Source organism: Orycteropus afer, unplaced genomic scaffold, assembly GCF_000298275.1.
Source record: "Orycteropus afer afer isolate SDZICR_OR568_19922 unplaced genomic scaffold, OryAfe1.0 scaffold00035, whole genome shotgun sequence".
Taxonomy (NCBI): Eukaryota; Metazoa; Chordata; class Mammalia; order Tubulidentata; family Orycteropodidae; genus Orycteropus; species Orycteropus afer.
Window position 1 is genome coordinate 16,743,486 of NW_006921622.1, and position 26,115 is coordinate 16,769,600.

The 26,115-nt window shown below is 38.3% G+C and overlaps 1 protein-coding gene across 1 annotated transcript in view; it reads left to right on the forward strand.

Annotated features, from left to right (window-relative positions):
- Nucleotides 1-26,115, forward strand: part of MYO3A (myosin IIIA) — a 360,696-nt gene that overhangs the window by 13,479 nt on the left and 321,102 nt on the right. Inside the window, exons 3-4 of the mRNA XM_007936415.2 lie at nucleotides 9,830-9,934; nucleotides 10,482-10,581. Of these exons, the coding sequence (XP_007934606.1) occupies nucleotides 9,830-9,934; nucleotides 10,482-10,581 (205 nt within the window). The remainder of the gene's footprint in view (nucleotides 1-9,829; nucleotides 9,935-10,481; nucleotides 10,582-26,115) is intronic.

Consider the following 26,115-nt stretch of genomic DNA (forward strand, 5'->3'; position numbering starts at 1 on the left):
GGGTTTGAACTGCCAGTCTCCTGATTAGCAGTCAAGTGCCTTAGGCACTATGCTATCAGAGCTCCCATATATATATAAAAAAATAAATAAATTTATCTTAGGAAAATGGCTCACACACTTATAGAAGCTGGCAAGTCCAAAGTTCTTGGATCAAACGTCAAGCTGGAGGTTTTCCCGACTCTCGCAGGTGCAGGGCGTGAGGAGCTCAAGGTTGGCAGGCAGTATACTGCCAATGATGAATTGGCAAGATTTATCCAAGATGAATGAATCCAAGATGATGATGAATGATGAATCCAAGATCTCTAGGTCGAATGGTGGATTGTTCGCTCACAGACAGTTGTCAGCAGCACAAGAGAATCCCAATCCACAGAAGAATGTCTCCTTTCCCAGGATGTCCATAAATATACTGGCAGTAGGCCACACCCTTAGGGAAAGTCCCTTTCAATGGATTGGCTGCTCAAAACATATTCATCTGATCCCATCATGGTAATAACCACACCACACAATTGCTTAAGCCACACAGAATTGTGATCCAGCTAAGTTGACACACAGCTCCAACTATCACAACAAATTAACCATTTGTTTTGCAGAGGCAGCAACCAGAGAAATAATCTTGCTATTCCTTTCATGGAATGAGTGCAGCAGAGTTAGGTAAGATCCAAGATTGGGTGATTTTTCACATCTCCAACACCTCCTAGATAGAGTCCCAGGTGAAGCTTCACTACTTCACTAAGTGATTTGTCCTAGAAACAGATACACCATAGTCAAGCAGATAAACTCATAAAATACAACATATGTTAGGACACCATACAAGCCTCAGTAAAATTCAAAACATTAAAATACTGCAAAGTATCTTCTCAGATTATAATGCTATAAAATTACAATATACATTGTTTTCCATTGCACATGGAGGACCACAAGAATTAAAGGTAGCAGAGGTACATACTATTACATACACAATCCTGAAAAACAGTAATAACAGTATTCTATGAGTGGACACATAGATAGATGTGCAAACTGAACAGATGTGGCAAGGCTAATGGGACTACACCCACTAATATATCTAGGTTTGACAGAGGTTATTTCTATATATGTATTTGTATGTTCTGCAAATATATCCATGAATATAGTATAGCTTGTTGAAGAGGGGGGCAAAGTTGTAAAAACTTCTTATCCGTAACAAAAACCTTGAGGGAATGAGTTGCTGGACCTGGGGGCTCAGAACCATAGTCTTGGGGGTACATCAGAGTCAATTGGCACAACGTAGTCGGTAAAGACAATGTACATCCTACTGTGGTGAGTAGCAACTGTGGTCGTAAAAGCTTGCAAGCAGCCATCTAAGGTGCAGCCATTAGTCTCTCCCTGTCTGGAGCAAAGAAGAATGAAGAAAATGAAAGAATCATGGAAACAATTAGGCCAAAGGACTAATGAACCATTTGAACCCCAGCCTATATGATCCTGAGACCAGAACTAGATGGTGCCCAGCTACTACTACTGACTGTTCTGAAAATGGTAACATTAGAAGGTCCTGGATAGAGTGGGAGAAAAGTGCGGAGCAAACCTAGCCTGCTTAGCCTGGAATGAAATTCACCTCTGTGGCTCAACATTCAGCCAAACAATGTTGTTGTTGTTGTTGTTATGTACCATCGGGTCGGACCCAACTCATAGCGACCCCTCCTTGGGTTTCTGAGGTGGTATCACTATGGAAGTAGATTGCCCAACCTTCCTTCTGAGGAGTGGCTGGTGGGTTTGAACCACCAGCATTCTGGTTAGCAGTTAAGTAGACAGGTCTGTAAGTGGTACAGCAACACTTGGGAGGTAGCACTCCTTAGTACAATCAACCATTCTAAATAAAAAGGACACCATTTGCCCAAGGACAAATTTCAGAAGACAGGAAGGGATAGGAAAGAAAGAGGAATGGAAACAGGAAACAGGGAGGAAGTGGGGTGAGTCATGTTACATTGTGAGGATTGCAGTCAGTGGCATGAAACGAAATGTGTATGAATTATTTATGGAAAACTGATTTATTTTGTAAATCTTCTCCCAAATCACAATAAAAAGTTTAAAAAGGAAAACTGAAGTTTGGATTTTTCTTTTTGACCTATTTTATGGGGAGGAGTTTTTAACTCTCTCTCACACACATACACACACATACTTTTAAAGGTTTTTATTATTATGCTGTTGTTGTTAGGTGCCTTGGGTCTGCTCTGACTCAGTAATCCCATGTACAATAGAACAAAATACTGCCCTATCCTGTGCCATCATCACAATCGTTGCTACATTAGAGCCCATTCTTGTAGCCACAGTGCCAATCCATCTTGTTGAGGGTTTTCCTCTTTTTTGCTGACCTTCTGCTCTTCCAAACATTATGTCCTTCTTCATGGACTGACTGGTCCTTCCTGATAACATGTCCAAAGTACATGATGTGAGGTCTTGCTATGTTTCTAGCTTCATTCATTACTGTTAAAAGTTTTCAACCAACCATTGGGCACTTTTTTCAAGATTTTTTTTTTAAATCACATTATTGAGTCACATTTAGTTATTATATTATTTAAACTATGTGCACTTCTTTTGATTTTGAGAAGCTGATTCTGAAGTCCTTGTAGAGTCAATGGGCAAGAAGAGTCTAGATACTTTGAGAAAGTAATGAGAGACAACTTCCTTTACCAGATAACAAAAACAAATCTAAAGCTATAAGACTTGAAACAATTTGATACTGTGCAAGAACAGACACATCAGAGAATTGAGTTGAGTATCTAGGTAAAGGCCCATGTGTTCAGAATTTGGTATATGGGAATGGTTATACTTTATGTGGTAGCCCACAATCTATGTAGAACATAAGAATGTTAGATCATGACCTAGGATTATGTATCTCTTTAAAAAGTTAAGTGAATTACAGAGCAAAATATATCAAAATGATATTTTCAAAAGAAAACAAATATTTTAAGTATCTTAGTTTGGAGAAGAGCCTTTCTTTTGAGCATGACAAAAAAAAAAATACAATGAATATAAAGAAAAAAATTGGTAAATTTGAATCCTCACAAGTATACTTCTGCATTACAGTATTACAGAATACACCATAACAACAGCAAAAAAATCCATCAGACAGCCTCAACATGCATAACAACAGGTTCCATCCTTTATAAAACCTTTTCATTTTTCCCTTCCAGTTAGATGTTATCAGTCTCTGATAAAATTCTACTGTACTTGTTTATAATTTTTTTTATTAGCTGTAATTCAAGCTCTAACATATACTCTAGGTAATTGTTTTTTATCCTGACAGAGGGCTTCTTAGCCTTGGCACTGTTGACATTTTGGGGTGGATAATTCTTTATTGTGGGGTACTGTCCTGTGCATTATTGGATGCTTAGCCCCATCTGGCCCTTAGATGTCAATAGAAATCCCCCAGTTCTGACAATCAGAAATATCTCCAGACATTGCCAAATGTCCCCTAGGGACAAAATCTCTCCTGTGTGAAAACCACTCTTTTAACTATGTTTTGAGCTCCTTCTGAGTATGGAAGCTCTGCTAAAATCTGTCCACTGTGGGTGACCTTGCTGCCATTTGAAATACTGATGTCATAGCTTCTAGCATCGTAGCATCATGCAAGCTACCACTGTCCAGCAAAATGATAGATGAGTGGTGGATATGACCTATAAAAAAAAAATCCACTACTTTCAAATTTATTCAGACTTATAGTGACCCTACAGAGCAGAATAGAACTGTTTATAGGGTTACAAGGCTGTAAATCTTTATGGAAGCAGACTTCCATTTCTTTCTCCCATGGAGTTGCTGGTGGGTTTGAACTGCTAATGTTTTTTTGGTTAGCAGCCAAGTGATTTAACCAGTGCACAACCAGGGCTTCTCTGATAAGAGCTATAGACTCTAGAAATTTCCTTTTTTACATGTTTACCCAAGAGGAAGAAAAATTTATATTCACATAAAAACTTGTACATGGATGTTTATAATTGTTTTATTCATAATTGCTAAAAACTGGAGACAACTCAAATGTCTCTCAATTAGTTAATGGATAAACAAACAGTGGTTCTTCTGTTTATTGGAATACTCAGATTTAAAAAAGAAGTAAACTGTTAATATGTGCAGCAATATGGACAGATCTCAAATTTTGTATGCTAAGTCAAAGAAGCCAGACCCAATGGGCTATGTATGTACCCTGTAATTCAGCTTATGTGACATCCTTGCAAAAGCAAAATTATAGGGCTGGAAAACAGATTAGTGGTTGCTAGGAACAGGGGCAAGGATTTGACTGCAAAGGATCAGGAAGGAAGATTTTTTGTGTGATGGATTTTTTCTGTATCTTGATTGTGATAGAGGCTAGATAACTAACTCATTTGTCAAAACTTGGAACTATACACTAAAATTGATGAATTAAAAAAAAATTTGTGTGTGTTTTGGGTGAAAGCTTAAAGAGCAAATTCACTTTCCATACAGCAGTCCACATACACTTTATCTCATGACATTGACTGCAGCTCCACACAATGCAATAGCTCCCCTCCCATTTCCTTCCCCATAGTCACCTCTTCCCTGTATCCTTCCCTCCCATGCACTCCTGCCCCCTGAGCCATCTTAAAATGGATGAATTTTATTGTATATAAGTTTTGCCTCAACACACCTTACTTAAAAATGGAATCTATATTACAAAGAATCCTTTATACTAAATGTTATTAGATAGAAAAAAAAAAAAAGCTATGTTTCAAATAAAAATAAATGACAGAAGGTGAAATTTGAACTTTTCAGTGCAAATTCTGTGGCTGCATTAGTTCTCCTATCTCGTTTGTTAATTCTTGCACATTCTTTAGCGTTCTTTTATTTCCCTTGTAAAATATATTCGTGTCATCTTGCGTTCACAACATGGTCAATTGCAGTGTTGGGTGCAGAGGAAGAAAGGGCACATTTTGGAGAAATAGAAAAAGAACATCAGTTCCCAGCAGTGATTAGGAATTTTAAAAGTAGTGTAAAACTTGTTAGGTGCTGTGGATTTCAGTTACGACTCATAGTGACCCTGTGTACAACAGAAGGAAACATTGCCTGGCCCTGTGCCAGCATCATAACCATTGCCATACTTGAACTCATTGTTGCAGCCACTCTGTCAATCCATCACCTTGGGGATCTTCCTCATTTTTGACGACCCTCTGCTTTACCAAGCGTGGTGTCCTTCTCCAGGGACTGGTCCCTCTTGATAACATGTCCAAAGTGCATGAGAGAAAATCTCCTTATCCTTTCTTCTAAGGAGTATTCTGGGTGTACTTCTTCCAAGACAGATTTGTTCATTCTTCTAGCAGTCCATTCTTCTAGCAGTGTTCACTCTTCTTCACCCATACTGTAATTCAAATGCATTAATTCTTCTTTGGTCTTTCTTATTCATTGCCCATTTATCACATGCATATGAAATGAAACCAAAACCAAACCCACTGCCATCGAGTTGATTCTGACTCATAGTGACTCCCATTGGGTTTCCAAGACAGTAAATCTTTATGGAAGTAGATTGCTGTCTTTCTTCCACAGAGTGGAATTTGCCAACCTTCTCCTTAGCACTCAAATGCCTTAGACACTGTGTCATTTAAAAATACTAAGGCTTGGGTCAAGTACACCCTGGTCCTCAATGTGACATATTTGCTTTTCAAAACTTTAAGGAGGTCTTTTGCAGTAGATTTGCCCAATGCAATGTGTTTTTTGCTTTCTTGATTATTGCTCTCATGGCTGTTCCTCCAAATTAGGTTCTTTGAAATAAATGCCTTACAATTTAAAGGACTTAAATTTCTTTTCAGTCAGTTGTGTATAATTTTGTGAACCGATCATGCTGGCCCACAGAGGGAGGCAGTCTGACCCTGTTTTCTGCTGCCAGGGCAGCCACACTCTTGCATTTGTGGTTTAATTTGTACTCCTACAGTAACTAAAAGAAGTTTTCTTTAAATGTGGGAAGACCTTAATTACAAATGGCGTTGCATATAAATGTTCCTTTGTAAATCCATGTTTAAATCTTAAACAGGCTTTGTAGAAAAATAGGCTTTTATAGTATCTTACGTGGTAGTTAGATTTGCTAGCCAGCCCCAAAGCCTGATCAAATCAGACTGTCCAATTTCTTATTTTAGCTTTGTCATTAGTGTGAGGCATTTTGCAAGTTACTTAATCTTTTTTGTGCCTCAATTTTCCTGTCTTTAATATGGAAACCAAAAAACCAAACCCATTGCTGTTGAGTTGATTCTGACTCACAGAGACCCTACAGGACAGAGTAGAACTGTCCCCAAAGGGTTTCCAAGACTGTAAATCTTTATAGAAGAAGACTGCCACATTTTTCTCCTGCAGAGCAGCTGCTAGGTTTGAATGGCCAACTCTCTGGTTAGCAGCAGAGCGTTTAAGTACTGTGCCACCAGGGCTCCTCTTTAATATAGAGATGATAATAATACATACTTCAGAGAGTGGTGAGGAGTGGAGATAACTCCTGGAAATGGATTAGTAATGTGTCAGCACAAAGTCATTGCACACTAAGTGTTATTGTTGTTATGTGCCATCAAGTTGGACCCAACTCATAGTGACCCCTCCTTGGGTTTCCGAGGCAGTACCACTGTGGAAATCGATTGCTCAACCTTCCTTCCAAGGAGAGGCTGGTGGGTTTGAACCACCAGACTTCTGGTGAGCAGTCAAGTGCCTTATGCACTTCGCAACCAGAGCTCCTCACTAAGTGTTAGCTCTTATCTAATCCATAATGTACCAACACTGTTCAAGTCTACAATGTAATTACCATGTTAGAAAACATGTTCAGGATTTCAAACGAATATGCCAAGGGTATTCTTCCTCTCATCTCCTTTCTTTCCCTACTTTTTGGTTAGAAGAGAGTCAGGAAAATCAATGGCTGTTTTAATTCACAGGCACTGGTGGTAGGTACCAAAGGTGGTGAGAGAGGAGAACCATGAGTGAGGGTGAGGGGCAGAGAGACCATGGACACCAGCCCCTGGGGAATGGACAAGCTTGAAGGCAAAGGCTGAAGGTTCAGGAATCAGCGGATCAAGATTTCATGAGATCAAAGCTTTCTTGGGAACTTCTCTTGGTCTGGAGTCATTTGCTGCATTATCTTCCCTCTCATACTACATTGCTAACATCATTATTTGTGGAACAGGTTTCTTGGTTCTGGAACTCTTTTCCATGGGATTTACTGCTACCTAATGTTGGAGAGCTCTGGTGGCATAGTACCTAAGGCATTTGACTGCTAACCAGAAAGCTGGAGGTTCAAACCTACCAGCCATTCCTCAAAAGGAAGGTTGGGCAATCTGCTTCCGTAGTGAGCAGTGAGTTTGGTTTTGAGTAAGAATGTTGGAGAACCCAGATGTGAAAAATTCTCATACCATGTTCCTCTCTCATATTTTTCCATTTAGATTCTCCCTGATTTAGGGGTAGGGTGGGGGGAAGCTAAAGAAGCTAGGAAACATGATTTTAAGATAGTTTTCTAAAATAGGACTTACAGTCCTTACTTCAGTGCACTCTGAATTTTGTTAGAAAAGAGGCACATATAAAATAGTACAAGTTGTATATTAAGAATCTATTGTACTATTCTTTTTTTAAAATTTTCGTTGTGATTTGGGTGAAAGTTTACAGAGCAAACTCACTTTCCATAAAACAACTCATGTATGCTTTGTCTCATGACATTGACTGCAAGTTCCCACAGTGCAAGTTCCCCTCCCACTTCTTCCCCATAGTTACCTCTTCCCTGTGGCCTTCCCTCCCATGCACTCCTGGCCCCTCGAGCTATCTCTCTGTGCATACACAGCCTTTCTATTCTCCCATGATTGATCTCTCCAGGGAGTGTATCTACCTCAGGTGAATGTTCAGCTCATATGCCTGTCTTTTGTTTGGCTGGAAGCCACAGGGGTGGATTTAATTCCAGACTTGAAGGATAGCTAGGGGCCATAGTCTCTAGTTCCATCAGGCTCTATCAGATCAGCAAATGTGGTCCCTTTTTTTCTTTTTTTTTTTTTAATGATTTTGAGTTTTGTTCCACATTATTTTCCCACTCTATCCAGGATCTCCTACTGAGATCCCCCTCCAAGTGTTGACAGTGGTAGCTGGGCACCATCTAGCTCTTCTGGTCTCATAGTCTTATAGGCTGAGGATTGCATGGTGTACCAGACACTTGGACTAATTGTTTCTATGCATCTTTGGCTTTCTTTGTTCTTCTTTGCTCTAGATGATGAGCGACCCATCGTTGTGTCTAGATGGCCGCTTGCAAGCTTTTAAGATCCCAGTCACTACTTGCCAAAGTAGGATGTGGAACAATGTTTTTGTGTAATATGTTATGCCATTTGAGCTTGATGTCCCCTGCAACCATGGTCTCAAGCCCACAGGTCCAACTACTCACTCCCTCTAGGTAGCTGGGTGTGGCCAAGAAATGACTACACCCTTTTCCCTTGTCAGCTGTACTATATACCTGGGGATTCTTACAGAACATACAAATACCCTTGTAGAAACATTGTCTTCCAAGCCTATATATGGTCTGGGCACACTTTTCACTGCATAGACATACCTCCTAGTTTAGCCTGTCCACCCATTTATCCACTCATATATCCATATTTGCCTTCACTGACAGTATAGTACTGTATGTGCAAAAGCGTTCATCTTTGTTGTCTGTACCTCCCATGCACCTCTCTATGTCTTTCTCTTCCTCAGTGCCACTGTGTTGATCACTCACATTTGGTACATTACCATTCTCTTCTCCCAAATCAGTACTTGTCTCTACCTATCTAACAGTGTTCCCTCCCTTCCTCTCCCACCCCTGTTGTGTTGTTCTTGTTATGTGCCATCGAGTTGGCCCTGACTCATAGAAACCCCTCCTTGGGTTTTCCAAGGCAGTATCACTACGGAAGTAGATTGCCCAGCCTTCCTTCCGTCTCCCACCTCTAGTAACCAACAAAGAAAATTTCCTTCCATATATAAACTTTTCCTTGACTTTTTACAATAATGGACTAATACAGTACTTGTCCTTCTGTGATTGACTTATTTCACTCAGCATGATGTTCTCCAAGTTCATCTACATTATGGGGTATTTTGTAGATTCTTCATTAAGAATGTATTGTACTATTAATTAAAAGTTCACAAATCAGTAATGTAATATTACTCCCGCATAAAGAGAAATGAAGTCCTAATACATGCTATAACATGGGTGAACCTTGAAAGCATTATGCTGAGTAAAGTAAGTCAATCATAGAAGAAGAAATACTGTATGATCACACTAATATGCAATATCTAGAATAGACAAATGTATAGAAATCAGAGTTTGTTTTTGTTTACCAAGGGTGAGAGGGAGAGGGAAGAGGAGAATCATTGTTTAGCAAGCAGTGAGATTCAGTTTATGATGCTGGGAAATTTGTCAGTGAATAGTGAATAGTGGTGGTGGATGCACAACATGATGAATGTAATTGGTGTCACTAATGATATACATGAAAAAAGTTGAATTGCCAATGTTGTATTTACAGCAACAAATACAAAAACAAAAAATCAATATTGCTTGTGTGCCCTCAATCCTAAAACTTGGAAAAACATAATTCTTACCCTTGAATTTAAAAATCAAACCCAGTACTTCTGCAAACTCTTATCTAAAAATTTATTGATAGGAAAGCTACATTCCAATAATGGATTGTATGCAAATTCAAGTTGATATGTCAATTTCATTTATGAAACCATAAAGATAATGGGAGTATTCATTTGGAAAACCACATTGGAATGATATTTTAAAATGCTTTGGGAAAACCTTTTATAGCAAGAACTTAAAATGCCATACCCGTTTTAATGTCTCTCTTGAAATATTCTTTTGTAGTTGTGTAATGGCGGCTCAGTGACTGATCTTGTGAAAAACTTTCTGAAGAGGGGTGAAAGAATGAGTGAGCCCATAATTGCCTATATTTTACATGAAGCACTCATGGTAAGGCAATTTAAATGATTTGTGCATTAATTATGAAACAGTTCTAATTAAATAAAAACTGGATCCTATTTTTAGAAAAATATAACTACATTAATATTTATTATGCAAGAGTATATCCAAAAATGTGAAATGTTTAGCATAACTAATTCCTTTTTCCATTAGAAATCTACCCTATTTGTATTGATAGAACCCTAATTCTGAACTCTTAAGACTATTTCTGGGGTTGTGATAATGATGAAAGTAGATAATGTGTATTTCTTACTTAAAATTACATTTTTATTTGCCATTATTTTATTTTCTATGTAAGTATATGAAATGTTTTCTTGTATTGAGATCAACATTTTATAAAATACTTGGGAGAAGTTCTGGTTTTATGAATTTTTATATAGTGCACTTTGATATGATTAATTCAATATGAAATAGTTTATTTGAATGTTAATTTTAACATGTGTTTCGTATTAATTTTCTATAGATGCATCCATCTGAAAATCATATTTCATCTTTAATGCTTTCTTTAAAAATCATTATATTTTTCCCAACTTTCTAGGGACTTCAGCATTTGCATAACAATAAAACCATCCACCGTGATGTAAAGGGAAATAACATCCTCTTGACCACTGAAGGTGGAGTTAAATTAGTAGATTTTGGTAAGTTTATTTTGAAATACATCAGTTTAGGCTTTCTGAGACATTTCCTCCCCCTTAGGAAGGAAAAGAGAGAAAGATGGCCTCTCATCTTTGGGATCCTCTGTGTCTTATTGTGATGCCTGAAACTGCTGCAGTCATTTTGTAACTAATAAGCATTCCCTCTAGAGTAGAAAGTCAATCCTGAGAAAGGCAGAGCTGGAAGGGGAAGAATATGGATCCTGAATGACATAATTGAGCCTCTAAATCAACCAACAATGGAGCCTGCCTTATCTCTGCAACTTTTGTTATGTGAGATAATTCATTTTTGTATTTACTAAACCAGTTTAGAGTTTAGATGTTGCAGCCTAGGGCATCACAGCTGGTATATCTTCATTCCTCTGAGTAGTTATTTTCCAATTTTGACTGTGCTCTCTTATACTTTCTCTTGTTTGATCCTTGCTAATACTCTCTGGTAGTGTAGTGCCTAAGGTATTTGACTGCTAACCAGAAGGCAAAGTGGTTCAAACCCACCAGCCACTCCTTGGAAGGGAGGTTGGGCAATCTACTTCCATAGTGATACCACCTCAGAAACCCAAGGAGGGGTTGCTATGAGTTGGATGCGACTCACTGGCAGTGAGTTTGGTTTTTTTTATTTGGAATACTCTAATTGTGTGAGAGTGGGTGATACTATTCTAGAACGCCTAGTATCCTTCACTCATTCTTCCCTTTTCTTTACCCTGCACTTTAGGTGGATAAAATACCCCTTTTTATTCTTCTGTACCCAGCATATATCTCTGTTTTTGCATTTTTCACATAGAATTATTATTATCTATTTGGTCTACCTACTAGATAGATAGATGGATAGATAGATAGGGATAGAGATAGAAATAGATAAACATACTTAGAAAGATGGGCAGGTAAGAGTCTTTGAGAGCTGGGACTATGATCTTAATCTATTTTGTAGCCCTGTTGCTTTGGGTATAAGTAGTCCAATGAGTTCTAGTTGAATGAATGAACTTTCATTTTGTATTTTGGAAACTGAAGCTCAGAGAACTTATTTGATTAATTTTAGAAATTAATTGTCTCAGTATCCAAGTAATTAGCTTTCTAGGGATCGGACTTAGGAATGAATTTCAGAGCATGTCAGGGGGAATAGATCAATAACATATCCTTAAACCATCACGCTTACACATTGTTTTTCTCAGCTGAATTTTTGAAAACTACTAACCAATAGTGAGCTTGACAAGTGAATTTTTGATTAATCATTGGATGCAGCTAGTCTGTGCTGCCATTTGAGTTCAAAGCTATGTACTTGAGCAGTCTGGCTGGATTAGTAAACTAGTGCCTGAAATTAAAGACAATGACAAAACACTCATCCTGGCTCCATAGGAAGATCCATGATTCTCCCCTCAAATGACTTTAACTTCACTTTAGGTGGATCCAAATGGAGAACTTGACATTTAACTTGAGATCTCATAATTCCTTTACTCTAATAAATTGCTATAATAAATGTAGCACAAACTAAAAATTAATTATTAAAAAAGTGTAAGTTTTCAGCCATTAAAGAAAAACATCATGAACCAGTAGCTTTGAGAAAATAAATTCCTAGGAGATCCTCCAAAATAAACTAGATTAAAAACATATAACTAGTTAGTAAATAAAATGGCCTTTCATGTGATATCTTTATATAGTATCATAAGTGGCATAGCTAGCAAAATGAGAGCTTTGGTTTTGGGTTAATTGATTTGAAAATTTTCCATATAGTAATAATTAGGAAAGAGGGCCACTTACCTATTAAAGGAGTCCCTGAGTTGTGCAAAGAGCTGAAGTACTTAGCTGCTAACCCAAAGACTGGTGATTCTAAGTCTACCCACAGGCCCTGGAATAAAGGCCTGGTAATCGACTTCTGAAGGAGCTCTGGTAGCATAGTGCCTAAGGCCCTTGACTGCTCACCAGAAGCCTGGCGGTTCAAACCCACCAGCCACTCCTCGGAAGGAAGATTAGGCAATCCTACTTATACTGCCTCGGAAACCCAAGGAGGGGTCGCTATGAGTCAGGGCTGACTTGATGGCAAACAACAACAACAACAATCTACTTCTGAAAATCAGCCATTGAAAACCCCATGGAATATAGTTCTACTCTGACACACATGGGTCACCATAAGTTGATGGCAACTTTATTTATTTGCCTGCTAAAGAAGTATCTAGTATCTTATACTAAAATGATAACTATTAGTATATAGATAATGCTTATATTTCTATTCTCCATGGTAAGAGGACATGCATTCAGTTCACCCAATAGGATTCTTAGGTGCAGTTAAGCTTCTCAAGAGCAGAAAGAATAAGATACGGTCAGTCTCAGACTCCAGAATCAAACTGAAAATCAGTGTCTTTACTTCATGCTTAAATCGTAATTTTAGAGAAGGCTACAGGTGGGGAGTAAAGATTTTTAGAGCAAATTTTGTTTGAATGTCTTACCTTATAAAATAGGCTATGAAGTCATTATTAGCTAACTGAAGATGAGTGCTTGGATGGCTGCCAAGCATCTCATAGTCAAAACATCCAAAATGAAACATCAGCACCTCATCCATCCCCAGAAATCAACTCTGCATCAAGAATTTCTTACAAAAAAATAAGCAGCATTTGCCTTGCTACTGAAGCCAGAAATCTTAGCATCATCCTTGATTTTCCCTGGTCTTCACCTGCCACATAGACAATTAGTCACAAAGCTCAACCTCTCTAGTAGAGATGTCCAGACCCCATCTTTATTATTCCTTGTCCTTGTTTAGCAGAACAATTATTGTACCTTATTGTAATTATATGTTCAAATTGCCTGTCTTTTTGCTAAACTGCAAGCTTCCTGAGGACAGGGTCTCTGTGTGGTCTGTCATTTTATCCTGAGAATCAAGCTTGGCCCCCTGCCCATTGAAATTGCCAATTTTGAATGAACAAATAAAGGAGTAGTAGAATTTTTCATATATTTGTGTGACCATGAGAAAGTCACTTAAAATCTCCAAGGGCATCAATCTGCTCATCTACAAAGTGTGAGAAGAAACAGCAACCACCACAGAGGGTTGGTTGTTGTAAGGAGTATATGGAATGAAAGAGGTAAAATACTTATTATAATTACTGGAACTTTGCAAACCAGCTAAGAAACTCTGGTGGTGCAGTGGTTAAGGCATTTGGCTGCTAACCAAAAGTTGATGGTTCAAACCCACCAGCCGCTCCACAGAAGCAAGATAAGGCATTCTGCTTCCATAAAGGTTTACAACCTTGGAAACCCAATGGGGCCTATGAGTCAGAATTGACTCAATGGCAGTGTTTGGAAGGTTTTTTTTTTTTTTTTTTCCCTGCCATCTCGTTATTACCATTATCACGAAATAATATTCCCATGTAGCCTCTAGCTCACTGCTATATACACAGCAAATGCTTGATAAATAGTTGCTAAATAATGAAAATCTGACTTCCTAAAAACCAGTGCTGCTTTATATTCCAAATGGGTGTAGGGGAAGTTGAAACCAGCCCTTTGCTAGAATAAATTCAGTATTATTTTAAATATCAAGCGACTTAATTACACTAAAAGTCTTCAGTCTAATAATAATAGTTATGAGTACAGCCCTTAAGAAAACCTTTTGTGTATTTATTAAGTGGGATAGGCATATATAGAAAACTACAAGAGGCTTTAGAGAGCAAAGAAGGACAAGTGAGCTTGTAAACGTTATTAATGAAGTGTATTAGCTGTCATTGCTATATGACCAATCAATCAATAATATGACCTCTCAAGAGATAATCCTCTTTAGGCAGTTCAACTAAAAGTTTAGTGTCAGGAAAAGCAGTCCTTATCATGCATCGAAGATGGAAGAGTCTAAATTTAAAGGGCAGTGCTCAGTTCTCATTTCTGTGCATTTCTCTTTGGGGAACTTCATTTCTCTTAGCATAGTTAACATTTCAGTACAAAAGTACAGAATGTACTGTTTGTGATTTATTTGCCATCATTCTTATGACAGAATATTTTATGGCTTTAAATCTCTTAATGCCTACATGCCCAATTTTAGAACAAATCTCAAAATGTGTAATATAGGTCAAAAAGATACTGTGATTTATTAATAACCCACTGTTTAACATCAAAGGAGCTCTGGTGGTGCAGTGGCTAAGTCATTTGTCTGCTAACCAAAAGGTTGGCAGTTCGAACCCATCAGCTGCTCCATGGGAGAATGATGAAACAGTCAGCTTCCGTAAAGATTTATAGCCTTGGAAACTCTATGAGGGTTGTTATGAGTAGGAATCAACTCAGTGGCAGGGAGTTTCGCTTATTTTTGGTTTTTTACATCAAATGAGGCAGGTATATCTGAACCGAAAAACTGTCAAGTACCTTTCATTTTTTCTTTCTTCCTGAGTAATTCAGAGCAGAGACCATAGAGTAGGGCCCAGCAAACGCAGTGTAATGTGTTTGTGTTTTTTTTTGTGTGTATGTGTGTACACATTCCCTCGCTCTTTCCAGTAAGAGGATTTGGGAGTGTCAATGTCCGATTATCAAGCACACCTTGTGCCCAGATCTTAGTTTTTAAAACTAGTCTAAACTAAAAGGAACCAAGAATTCTTAGAGAAAAGCTAAGTTTGGTGTGGGGCAGGCAAAGTAGAAGATGATTCTAGAAAACATATTGTGCCAGAAAGTAAGGGAATGCTTAAAAAATGATAGAGACATGTCAAAAGGATCTAGAAGCCAACTTGAAACATTTTTCACTGACCAAAGCTGGGACGAATTATAAGCCAGTGAATAAAGTAGAAATCCATTAGGTCAATTCTGGCATACATACAGAAATAAATAAATGGAGAGAAGTGAAAGCTTTCCTTTATAGAAGAATGCCAACTAATAAATATAGAAGAAACAATGGAATTTGAAGATCATAATTTAGCAACCATCATAGTAATAATTAATTCATCCACATTTTTAATGGGTGCTAAAATGATTTGGTGGAATTTTCATGAGAAATAGGATATTTACAAAGTGCTATACTCCACAGAATACTTACTGATTACAAAGAAAAAGAGAAACTATGCAGTGGAGAAGCCTGCAAATACCACCTTAATCGAGTGATCAACATCCAGTTGATCCCAGTGATGGGACAAATCAAAACCTTGTACCACTTAATAGGATACAATGAAAAAGCCTAAGCCTCACTTCTGTGATATTCCTGACAAAAAATAAAATAAAATCATGAGGGAGCATCATGCAAATGCAAATTGAGGGAAATTCTACTAAATATCTGTCCTGAAGTCTTCAAAAATGCCCAGGTCATGAAATTCAGGGAAAGACTGAGGAATTCTTCTGTATTGGAGACCAAAGAGACATGATGTGATAGTTCAGTTTGTGTGTCAACTTGGCTGGGCCTGGTTGAGTGGCTGGGCAGCTGGATGTAGTATTCCCCATGATGGGACTGATAATCAACTCCATGGTGGAATCTACTGGGAGCAGCCGAGCAGCTGCCTTAGAGATATGATCTGCTTCCTGTATATAAGGAGAAGGCTTGGGGAATGGTCTCTGGATTATGGCAAGCTTGAACCCCGTATGTAGCCGTGTCGTTGTTCGGCAGCCAGCCATGCTCTGCTGACCTTGGGAATTTCAGTGGACTTGAATTAATGGCCTACCATGTGGTTTGATAACATCGGGACTGTGCCTTTTTACTTGTCAACCTTGGGCTTGTCAGCCTCAGCAGCCAGCAGCTGTCTGAGTGTAGAAAAGCCTCTAGCTCCAGTAGGCTGGGAGTGGGAGGCAGAGCTGCAGCCCAAGGTTCAGGGGCTTTCACCCAGCACTTTGAACTTGGACTTAAAGCCTCCAAATTGTAAGAATCAACTCCTGTTTGTCAAGGCCATCCTATTTGTGGTGTATTTTCTGTTAGAGTGGCACTAGGTAATCAAAACACGTGACAGCTAAAAATAACATGATCCTGAATTGGATCTATTTGCTCTAAAGGACACTTTGGAGCCAGCTGATGAAATTTGAGTGAGGTCTATGGCTCAGATGGTAGAACTGTTGTTGTTGTTGTTGTTAGGTGCCGTGGAGTTGTCTCCAACTCATAGCAACCCTCATACAGCAGAACAAAACACTGCCCAGTCCTGTTCTAACTCCCTGGTCTCTGCTATACCTGAGCCCATCATTGTAGCCACTGTGTCGGTCCATCTTGTTGAGGGCCTACCCCTCTTTCATTGACTACACTTTACCAAGCATGACACCCTTCTCCAGGGAATGGTTTCTTCTTATAACATGATCAAAGTAGGTGAGACGAAGTCTGACCATTCTTGCTTCCAGGGAGCATTCTGGCTGCACTTCTTCCAGGACAGATTTGTTAGTTCTTTCAGCAATTCATGGTACTTTCAGCATTCTTTGCCAGCACCACAACTCAAAAGCACCACCTCTTCTTCAGTCTTCCCTATTCATTGTCCAGCTCTCACATGCGTATGAGGAGATTGAAAACACCAAGGCTTGTGTCAGGTGTACCTTAGTCCTCAAAGAGACATCTTTGCTCTTTAGCACTTTAGAGAGGTCTTTGTATTCAATTTGCCCAGTGCTGTATGTCTGATATGTTGACTGGTGCTCTTATTGGCATTGATTGTAGAATCAAGTTATAAGAAGTCTTTGATAATTTCAATCTTTTCTCCATTTATCAAGATGCTGCTCATTGGTCCAGTTGTGAGGATTTTTGTTTTCTTTATATTGAGGTGTAGTCCATACTGCAGATTGTATTCTTCAATTTTCATCAGTGTTTCAAGTCATCCTCACTCTCGGCAAGTAAAATGGTGTCGTCAGTGTATCGCAGGTTGTTAATGATTCTTCCTCCAATCTTGATGCCGTGGGTAGAATTGTATCAGTATTAATTTCCTGATTTAATGGTTATATTGTGGTTATGGAAGTTATGGAAGAGCCCCAGTGACCTAACTATTAAGCTCTCAGCTACTAACTGAAATGCTGGGAGTTTGAGGCTACCCAGTGGCAATGGCTTTCTGCTCCCATAAAGATTACAGCTTACAAAACCCTATGGGAGCATTTCTGCTGTGTCACATGGGGTCACTATGAATTGCAAATCTACTTGATAGTACCTAACAACAAGTTATTCTGTGGTTGTGTATTTCTTGTTTGTCATAGTTACACTCTAGAGTATTCATTTAGGCCACTCATTCTCAGACAGTTAAGAAGAAGAAAATATACTTTTTGTGCCAATTTTTCTGTAAGATTGGTATATCAAAATAAAAGAAAAAAAAATGAAACTGTGGAATAGAATTAGAAGTTCAGCACTAGAAGGAACTTTAGAAATAATCCAAGTTTCACCTCCAAAAAAGTCAAGTAATTTGCACAAAATCATGGTTCATTTTTATCTTAGAGCCAAGAATAGACAGCCCCTAGCCCAGTACCCAACACATGATATGATTGAGTAATGAGCTAATGAGACTGAAGCTCAGAGCTCTGTAATTTTTGATTATCAAATGACAGTGCCTTCTGCAGACTGCAAGGGATAAGATTGTCCTCTTCCGGTCTCTCTTGTGATATTTCTTTCAGGCCAGCCTTTACAATGGGCTGCAAAGCAGGAGGGCTGGAGTCTGGTTTGGGGTAGAAGAGCATTCTGCTTCTACTGGTTATGTCAGCAGGAGAAAGACCAGAAACTGTTGGTCTCTTTTCACTTGGCTTTTAATTTGTAACATCTTTGAAGGGTGGGCACCTTGTTGATCTTTTTAATCTCTATATCCCTAGTGTCTAAAGAGTGGGTGGCAAACCATATATGCGCAAAGTAATGGTTCTTGGTTGTTTCACTGATTTATTTAATTTTTATCCCCTCGTAACAGTCAGTCAGTCTTGAGTTCATTCCTAGCTCTGATGCTTTTTAATTCTATGACCATGAATAAGTTATTTTACATAATTGTGCCTTACTTTATTTAGCTGTAAAATAGGGCTAATACCACATCGAATAAGGTTGTTTTCAAAACAGTTTTTAAGTTACATATATAAAGAAGCCAGCTCAGAGATTGGCCCATGGTAGATGCTCAATAAATGGTAGTTATCTTTATTAATATTATTAATGTACATTTTTAAAAAACATTTTTGCTAGAGATGTTCCTATACACTGACTCCAAGTTAGCAAACTGTTTAATATATATACCTTGCAGTTGAGTCTTTGCCCTTAATTTTTAAAAGAAAAAACCTAGATAATATGTTTTATTAAAAAAAAAAAAAAAAAAGGGTGTGTGTGTGTCTTTCTATCCTGTCTGTTACCTCTTGCTGGTGTTATCATTTCAATAACTGTAATACAATTCCTTGTATACACAGAAAGTGCTGGAGCTCCCTGGGAATTGTAAGCTATGTACTGTTTGGAAAGAATCTAGACCTGGTTAAGTTCAGTCTGGGTTACCCAGCAGTGCTCAACTTTGACCAACACATTTTGCCTTTATGAATCCCAGGTTTCTTATCTGTAAAATTAGAATAGTAATTAGAATAGTTTTACCTCACAAAGTAATTTTTTAAAAAAAGTTACCATCAAGTTGATTCTGACTCCTTATGACCCCATATGTATCAGAATAGAACTGTGTTCCATAGATTTTCAAGGCTGTGACCTTTCAAAAGCAGAACACAAGACCTTTCTTCCAAAATATCTCTGGAGGAATTTAAACTACCAACCTTTTGATTAGCAATTAAGTCCTTAATTGTTTGTGCTACCCAGGAAATCCTCACAGATCATAATAAGGGTCAAATGCAATTGTGATTATAAAATTGCTTTATATAAAAACAAAATTTTAATGAAAAGAGGAAGATAGGATTATTCATAAAAGTAAAAAAAAAAAAGTTTATATTTTTTTTGCCTTTGTAATAGCATTGAAATGTACAGATACAGATCTTTCTTTTTGGTGGCTGAATGTTATGAATCTCAGAAATTTGGGAGTCATTGCTTTATTGGATAGAATCAACCTCATGTTGTGAAATGCTGTTGAGTGGGGTCCAACATGTAGCAACCCTAAGCACAACAGAACGAAACACCGCCCCCTCCTGCACTGTGCTCACAATTCTTGCTATGCTTCAGCCCAGTGTTGCAGCCACTGTGTCAGTCTGTCTCATTAAGGGTCTTACCCTTTTTTTGCTGACCCTCTGATTTACCAAGAATTATACCCTTTGCCAGGGAATGTCACTTCTGATAACATGACCGAAGTAGGTGAGATGAACTGTCCATTCTTACTCTGAAGAAGCATTCTGACTGCGTCTCTTCCAGGACAGATGTGTTCGTTCTTCTGGCAGTCCATGGCATTTTCAGTATACTTCACCAACGCCACAATTCAAAGACATCAACTCTTCTTCTGTCTTTATTGTCCAACTTCCACATGCATATGAGGCTATTGAAAATACCATGGCTTGAATTGTTGTTGTTGTTGTTATGTGCTGTCTAGTCAGAGCCGACTCATAGCAACCCCTCCTTGGGTTTCCGAGGCAGTATCATAACGGAAGTAGATTGCCCAGCCTTCCTTCCGAGGAGTGGCTGGTGGCTTTGCACCTCCAGCCTTCTGGTTAGCAGTCAAGTGCCTTAGGTACTAGGCGCACCTTAGTCTTCAAGGTGACATCTTTGTTTCTTAACATTTTAAAGAGGTCTTTTGTAGCACAGTTGCCCAGTGCAGTGTGACATCTGATTTCATGACTGCTGCTTCCATCAATGTTGATTGTGGATCCAGGTAAAATGAAATCCGTAACAATTTCAATCTTTTCTCCATTTATCATGATGTTGCTTATTGGTCCAGTTGTGAGGATTTTTGTTTTCTTTATGTTGAAGTGTAATCCATGTTGAAGGCTGTGGTCTTTGATCTTCATCAGTAAATGCTTCAAGTCATCTTCACTTTTAGCAGGCAAAGTTGTGTCATCTGTATATCATAGGTTGTTAATGGTTCTTCCTCCAATCCTGGTGCCATGTTCTTTTTCATATACTCTAGCATCTCAGATTATTTGCTCAGTATAGAGATTGAATAAGAATGGTGAAAGGATAGAACCCTGGTGTACGCCCTTCCTGATTTTAAACCATGCAGTATTCCCTTGTTCTGTTCAAATGACAGTCTCCTGATCTATGTACGGATTTCTCATGACCACAATTAAGTGTTCTGGAATTCCCATTTTTTCAATGTTATCCATAATTTGTTATGATCCACACAGTTGAATGCCTTTGCTTATCAACAAAACACAGGTAGATATCTTTCTGGTATTTGTTTTCAGCTGAGATCCATCTGACATCAGCAGTGATATCCTTTGTTCCATGTCCTCTTCTGAATCCAGCTTGAATTTTTGGAAATTCCCTGTCAGTATACCACTGAATCCATTTTTGAATTATCTTCAGCAAAATTTTAGTTGTGTGTGACATTAATGATATTCTTTGCTAATTTCCTCATTCTGTCAGATCACCTTTCTTTGTAACTGACACAAATGTCTGTCTTTTCTGGTCAGTTGGCCAGGTATCTGTCTTCCAGATTTCTTGGCATAAACAAGTAAGCACCTCCAGTGCTACATCCATTTGTTAATACATCTCAGTGGGTATTCCATCAATTCTGCCAATTCTTTCAGTACAGCTTGACTTCTTCCATCAAGTACCATTGATTCTTTTATTATTATTATTCTGTTACTAGTTTCAGAATATATTCCTTCTATAAAGTTTTTTCCCCCACTTTTATTTTGGTGAAAACATACATAACAACATGTTCACAAACAGCAATTTCCACATTTACAGACCAAGGACAATGATTACGTTTTTCTTGTTGTGCCGCCATTATTGCTATCCTTTTCCAAGATACTCCATCACCTATTACCATAAACTCAATTCCCCTCCAAAGAAAAGCTTTCCCCTTTCCCCTGCCTCCTACCCCTGATAACCACTAATAATCTTTGGGGTGTGTGTGTGTGTATTTTTTTTCCCAAAAAATGAAATAGAAATTTCCCCTCCCCTCCCCTCTCATCTCTGGTAATCAACAAAGAAAATTGCCTCCAATGTATAAACCTTTCTTTGACTTTTTATAATAGCAAACTGATGCAATATTTGTCCTTCTGTGATTGACTCATTTCACTCAGCATAATGTCCTCCAAGTTCATCCACGTTATGCGGTGTTTTGCAGATTCTACATTTCTACATTATTCTTTGGGAGCTCTGGTAGCATAGTGGCTAAGTCACTTGACTGCTAACCAGAAGGCTGGTGGTTCAAACCCACCAGCCACTCCTCGGAAGGAAGGTTGGGCAATCCTACTTCCGTAGTGATACTGCCTCGGAAACCCAAGGAGGGGTCGCTATGAGTCGGGGCCGACTCGACGGCACATAACAACAACAACAACAACATTATTCTTTAGGGTTGAGCACTATGCCAGTGTGTGTATGTACCACAGTTTGTTTATTCATTCCTTGGCTGATGGGCACTTAGGTTGTTTCCATCTCTTTGCTGTTGTAAATAGTGCTTGATGAACATGGGTGTGCATGTATCTGTTTGTGTCCTCCTCCTCACTTTAGGAAATATACCTAGTAATGAGATTGCTGGGTCAAATGGTATTGCCATGTCCAACTTCTTAAGGAATCACCATACTGATTCCCATAGTGATTGTATCACTTTACAGTCCCACCAGCAGTGTATGGAGTCTCAGTCTCTCCACATCCTCGACAGCATTTGTTGTTTTCTGTCTTACTGAATTTTGCTATTAATGCTGGGGTGAGGTGGTATCTCGTTGTTTTGATTTGCATCTGTCTAATGGCTAATGGTCACACGTATTTCTTCATGTGTTTGTTGGCTGCCTGAATATCTTATTTGGTGAACTGTCTTTTTATGTCTTCTGTCCATTTTTTAATTGGATTGTTTGTCTTTTCAATGTTGAGGTATTAGAGTTTTTTGTAACTTAAAGATAAGTCCTTTGTCTGATATGTCATTGCTGAATATTTTTTCCCATTCTGTAGGTTCTCTTTTTATTCTTTTGGAAAAGTTGTTTGATGCACATAAGAATTTAATTTTTAGAAGGTCCCAATCATGTAGTTTATCTTCTGCTGTTTGTAAATCTTTGGTTATGCTTGGTAGTCTATTTTTGTCATAAATTAGGGCCCCTAAATTTGCCCCTATTTTCTCCTTGAGGAACTTTATAGTTTTAGGCTTCATATTTTAAGTCTTTCTGGAGTTTGTTTTTGTGTATGGTTTAAGGTATGGATTTTGTGTCATTTTTCTGCAAATGGATATCTAGTTTTGTCAGTACCATTTGTGCAAAAACCCATCTCTTCCCTATTTAATGGATTTTGGCCCTTTGTCAAAGATCCACTGACTATAGGTAGATGGATCTATTTCTGGGTTCTCAGTTCTGCTCTACTGGTCTGTGTTTCTATCACTGTACCAATACCAGGCTGTTTTGGCAGTTGTGGCTGTGTGATAGGTTTTGCAGTCTGGGAGTGTGAGACATCCTACTTTGTTCTCCTTCAGTAGTACTTTCCTTATCCTAGGTCTCTTTTCCTTCCCATATAAAATTAGTGATTGTTTTTCCATGTCTTTGAAGAATGTTGATGGAATTGGGATTGAGATTGCATTGAATGTATAGATTGCTTTGTGTAGTGTTGACATTTCCACAGTGCTCAATCTTCCTATCCATGAGCATAGTATGTTCTTCCATATATGTAGATCTTATAGTTCCTGGAAGTAGTTTTTCATAGTTTTCTTTGAAGAGGTCTTTTGTGTTCCCAGTCAGATTTATCCCCAAATATCTTATTTTTTTTGGTAGCTATTGTAATTGGGATTGATTTCCTTATTTCCTTTTCAGAGACTTTTTTGCTGGTGTATATTGATCTTGTATCCTGCCACTATGTTAAATCATTCAATATGTTCCAGTAGTTTTCTTGCTGAGTCTCTTGGGTCTTCTGTGTATAGGATCATATCATCAGCAAATAGAGATAGTTTGACTTCTTCCTTACCAATTTGGATGCGTTTGATTTTCCTTTCTTGCCTTATTTCCTGGGCTAGGATTACCAATACAGTAATGAATAGAAGTGAAGATAGAGGACATCCTTATTTCATTCCTGTTTGTAAGGGGAATGGTTTTACTCTCTCTCCATTGAAAATAATGTTGGCTGTTGGTTTGCATATATGCCTTTTATCATATTGAGGAATTTTTCTTCTATTCCTATTTTGTTGAAAGTTTTTAATCAGGAATGGGTGTTGGATTTTATCAAATGCCTGTTCTGCATCAATTGATAGGATTATGTGAGTCTTTTACTTTACTTATGTGATGGATGATGTTGATAGTTTTTCTAATGTTGAACCATCCTTGCATGTCTTGTATGAACCCCACTTGATGATGGTGTATTATATTTTGGTATGTTGCTGGATTTTATTGGCTAGGATTTTATTGAAGATTTTTATATCTGTATTCATGACAGATAGTTTTACTTTCTAGTTGTGCCATTGCCTGGTTTTGGTTTAAGGATGATGCTTGCTTCATAAAATGAATTTGGGAGGCTTCCATCCATTTCTGTGTTCTGGAATAGTTTGAGTAGGATTTTAGCTCTTCTCTGAATGAGTAGTAGAATTCTCCAGTGAAACCATCTGGGCCAGGACTTTTTATTTGATGATAATTTTTTAATGACCTGCTCAATTTCTTCTTCTGTTATGAGTCTTTTAAGTTTTCTACCTCAATCTGTGTTAGTTTTGGTGGCAGGGAGCACTGGCAGACAGGCCAGTGGCTGGAACAGGTAAAGCAGGTGGGAGAGAGCCCCAGGTGGCAGGGAGCAATGGCAGAAACAGGCAGGGAGTAGCCCAGGAAGTGAGCGGAGTGGTTGTGACAGCTAAGGGGATGAACTTGTCTGTTGGTTTGTCATACTGTGGTGGCTTGCATATTGCTGTGAGGATGAAGGCTGTGACAGTAGGGGTGCCCATGGTGGACTGGTTACAGTGGAGCTTCCAGACTGAGAAAGACTTGGAAGAAGGAAGAGACCATCTACTTGTCAAAGAATTGGCCAGTGAAACCTTGTCAATAGTAGTGAAATGCTATCTGATATATTACTGAAAAATTGTATGAATAGCCCTGAAACATTGTCCGATACAGTGCCAGAAGATGAGCCCATCAGGTTGGAAGGCACTCAAAATATGACTGGGAAAGAGCTGCCTCATCAGAGTAGAGCCTACCTTAATGATATGGATAAAGTAGAGCTTTTGGGGCCTCCATTTGCTGAAGTGGTACAACACAATATGAGAAGAGCAGCTGCAAACATCCATTGATAATTGGAACATGGAATGTATGAAGTATGAATGTAGGAAATTTGGAAGTGGTCAAAAATGAAATGGAATGCATAAAGATTGATATCCTAGGCATTAATGAGCTGAAATGGACCAGTTTTGGGCATTTTGAATCAGATAACCATATGATCTACTATGCCGGGAATGCCAGATTAAAGAGGAATGGTGTGGCATTCATTGTCACAAAGAATGTTTCAAGATCTATCTTGAAGTACAATATTGTCAGTGATAGAATAATATCCATATGCCTACAAGGAAAACCAGTTGGTATTACTATTAATCAGATTTACACACCAACCACTAAAGCCAAAGATGAGGAAATTGAAGATTTTTACCAACTTCTGCAGTCTGAAATTGACCAAACATGTGATCAAGATGTGCTGATTATCACTGGTGACTGTAATGCAAAAGTTAGAAACAAAGAAGACTCACCAGTAGTTGGAAAATTTGGCCTTGGAGATCGAAATAATGCTGGAGATTGCATGATAGAATTTTGCAAAACCAATGACTTATTCATTGCAAATACCTTTTTTCAACAACACAAATGGTGGCTATACATGTGGACTTTGCCAGATGAAGTACACAGGAATCAGACTGACTACATCTGTGGTGCGTGGGGTGATGGAGAAACTCAGTATCTTCAGCCAAAACAAGGCCAGGAGCTAATTGCGGAACAGACCATCAACTGGTCATTTGCAAGTTCAAGCTGAAGTTGAAGACAATTAAAACAGTCCACGAGCGCCAAAATATGACATTGATAATATCCCTCCTGAATTTAGACAGCATCTAAAGAATAGATTTGATGCATTGAACACCAATGACTGAAAACTAGAGGAATTGTGGGATCACATCAAGAATGTCATCCATGAAGAAACCAAAAGATCATTGGAAAAACAGGAAAGGAAGAAAAGACCAAAATGGATGTTGGAAGAGACTCTGAAACTTGCCCCTGAGCAGAGATTAGTTAAAGTAAATGGAAGAAATGACAAGATAAAAGAGCTAAACAGAAGATTTCAAAGAACAACTTGAAAAGACACAGTCAATTATTGTAATGAAATGTGCAAACACATGGAGTTGGAAAGCCAAAAGGGAAGAATACACTTGGCACTTCTCAAGCTGAAAGAACTGAAGAGGAAATTTAAGCCTTGAGTTGTGATATTAAAAGATTCTATGGGAAATATATTAAATGATGCAGAAAACATCAAAAGAAGATGGAAGCAATATACAGAGTCACTCTACCAAAAGGAACTGGTTGATGTTCACCCATTTCAGGAGGTGACATATG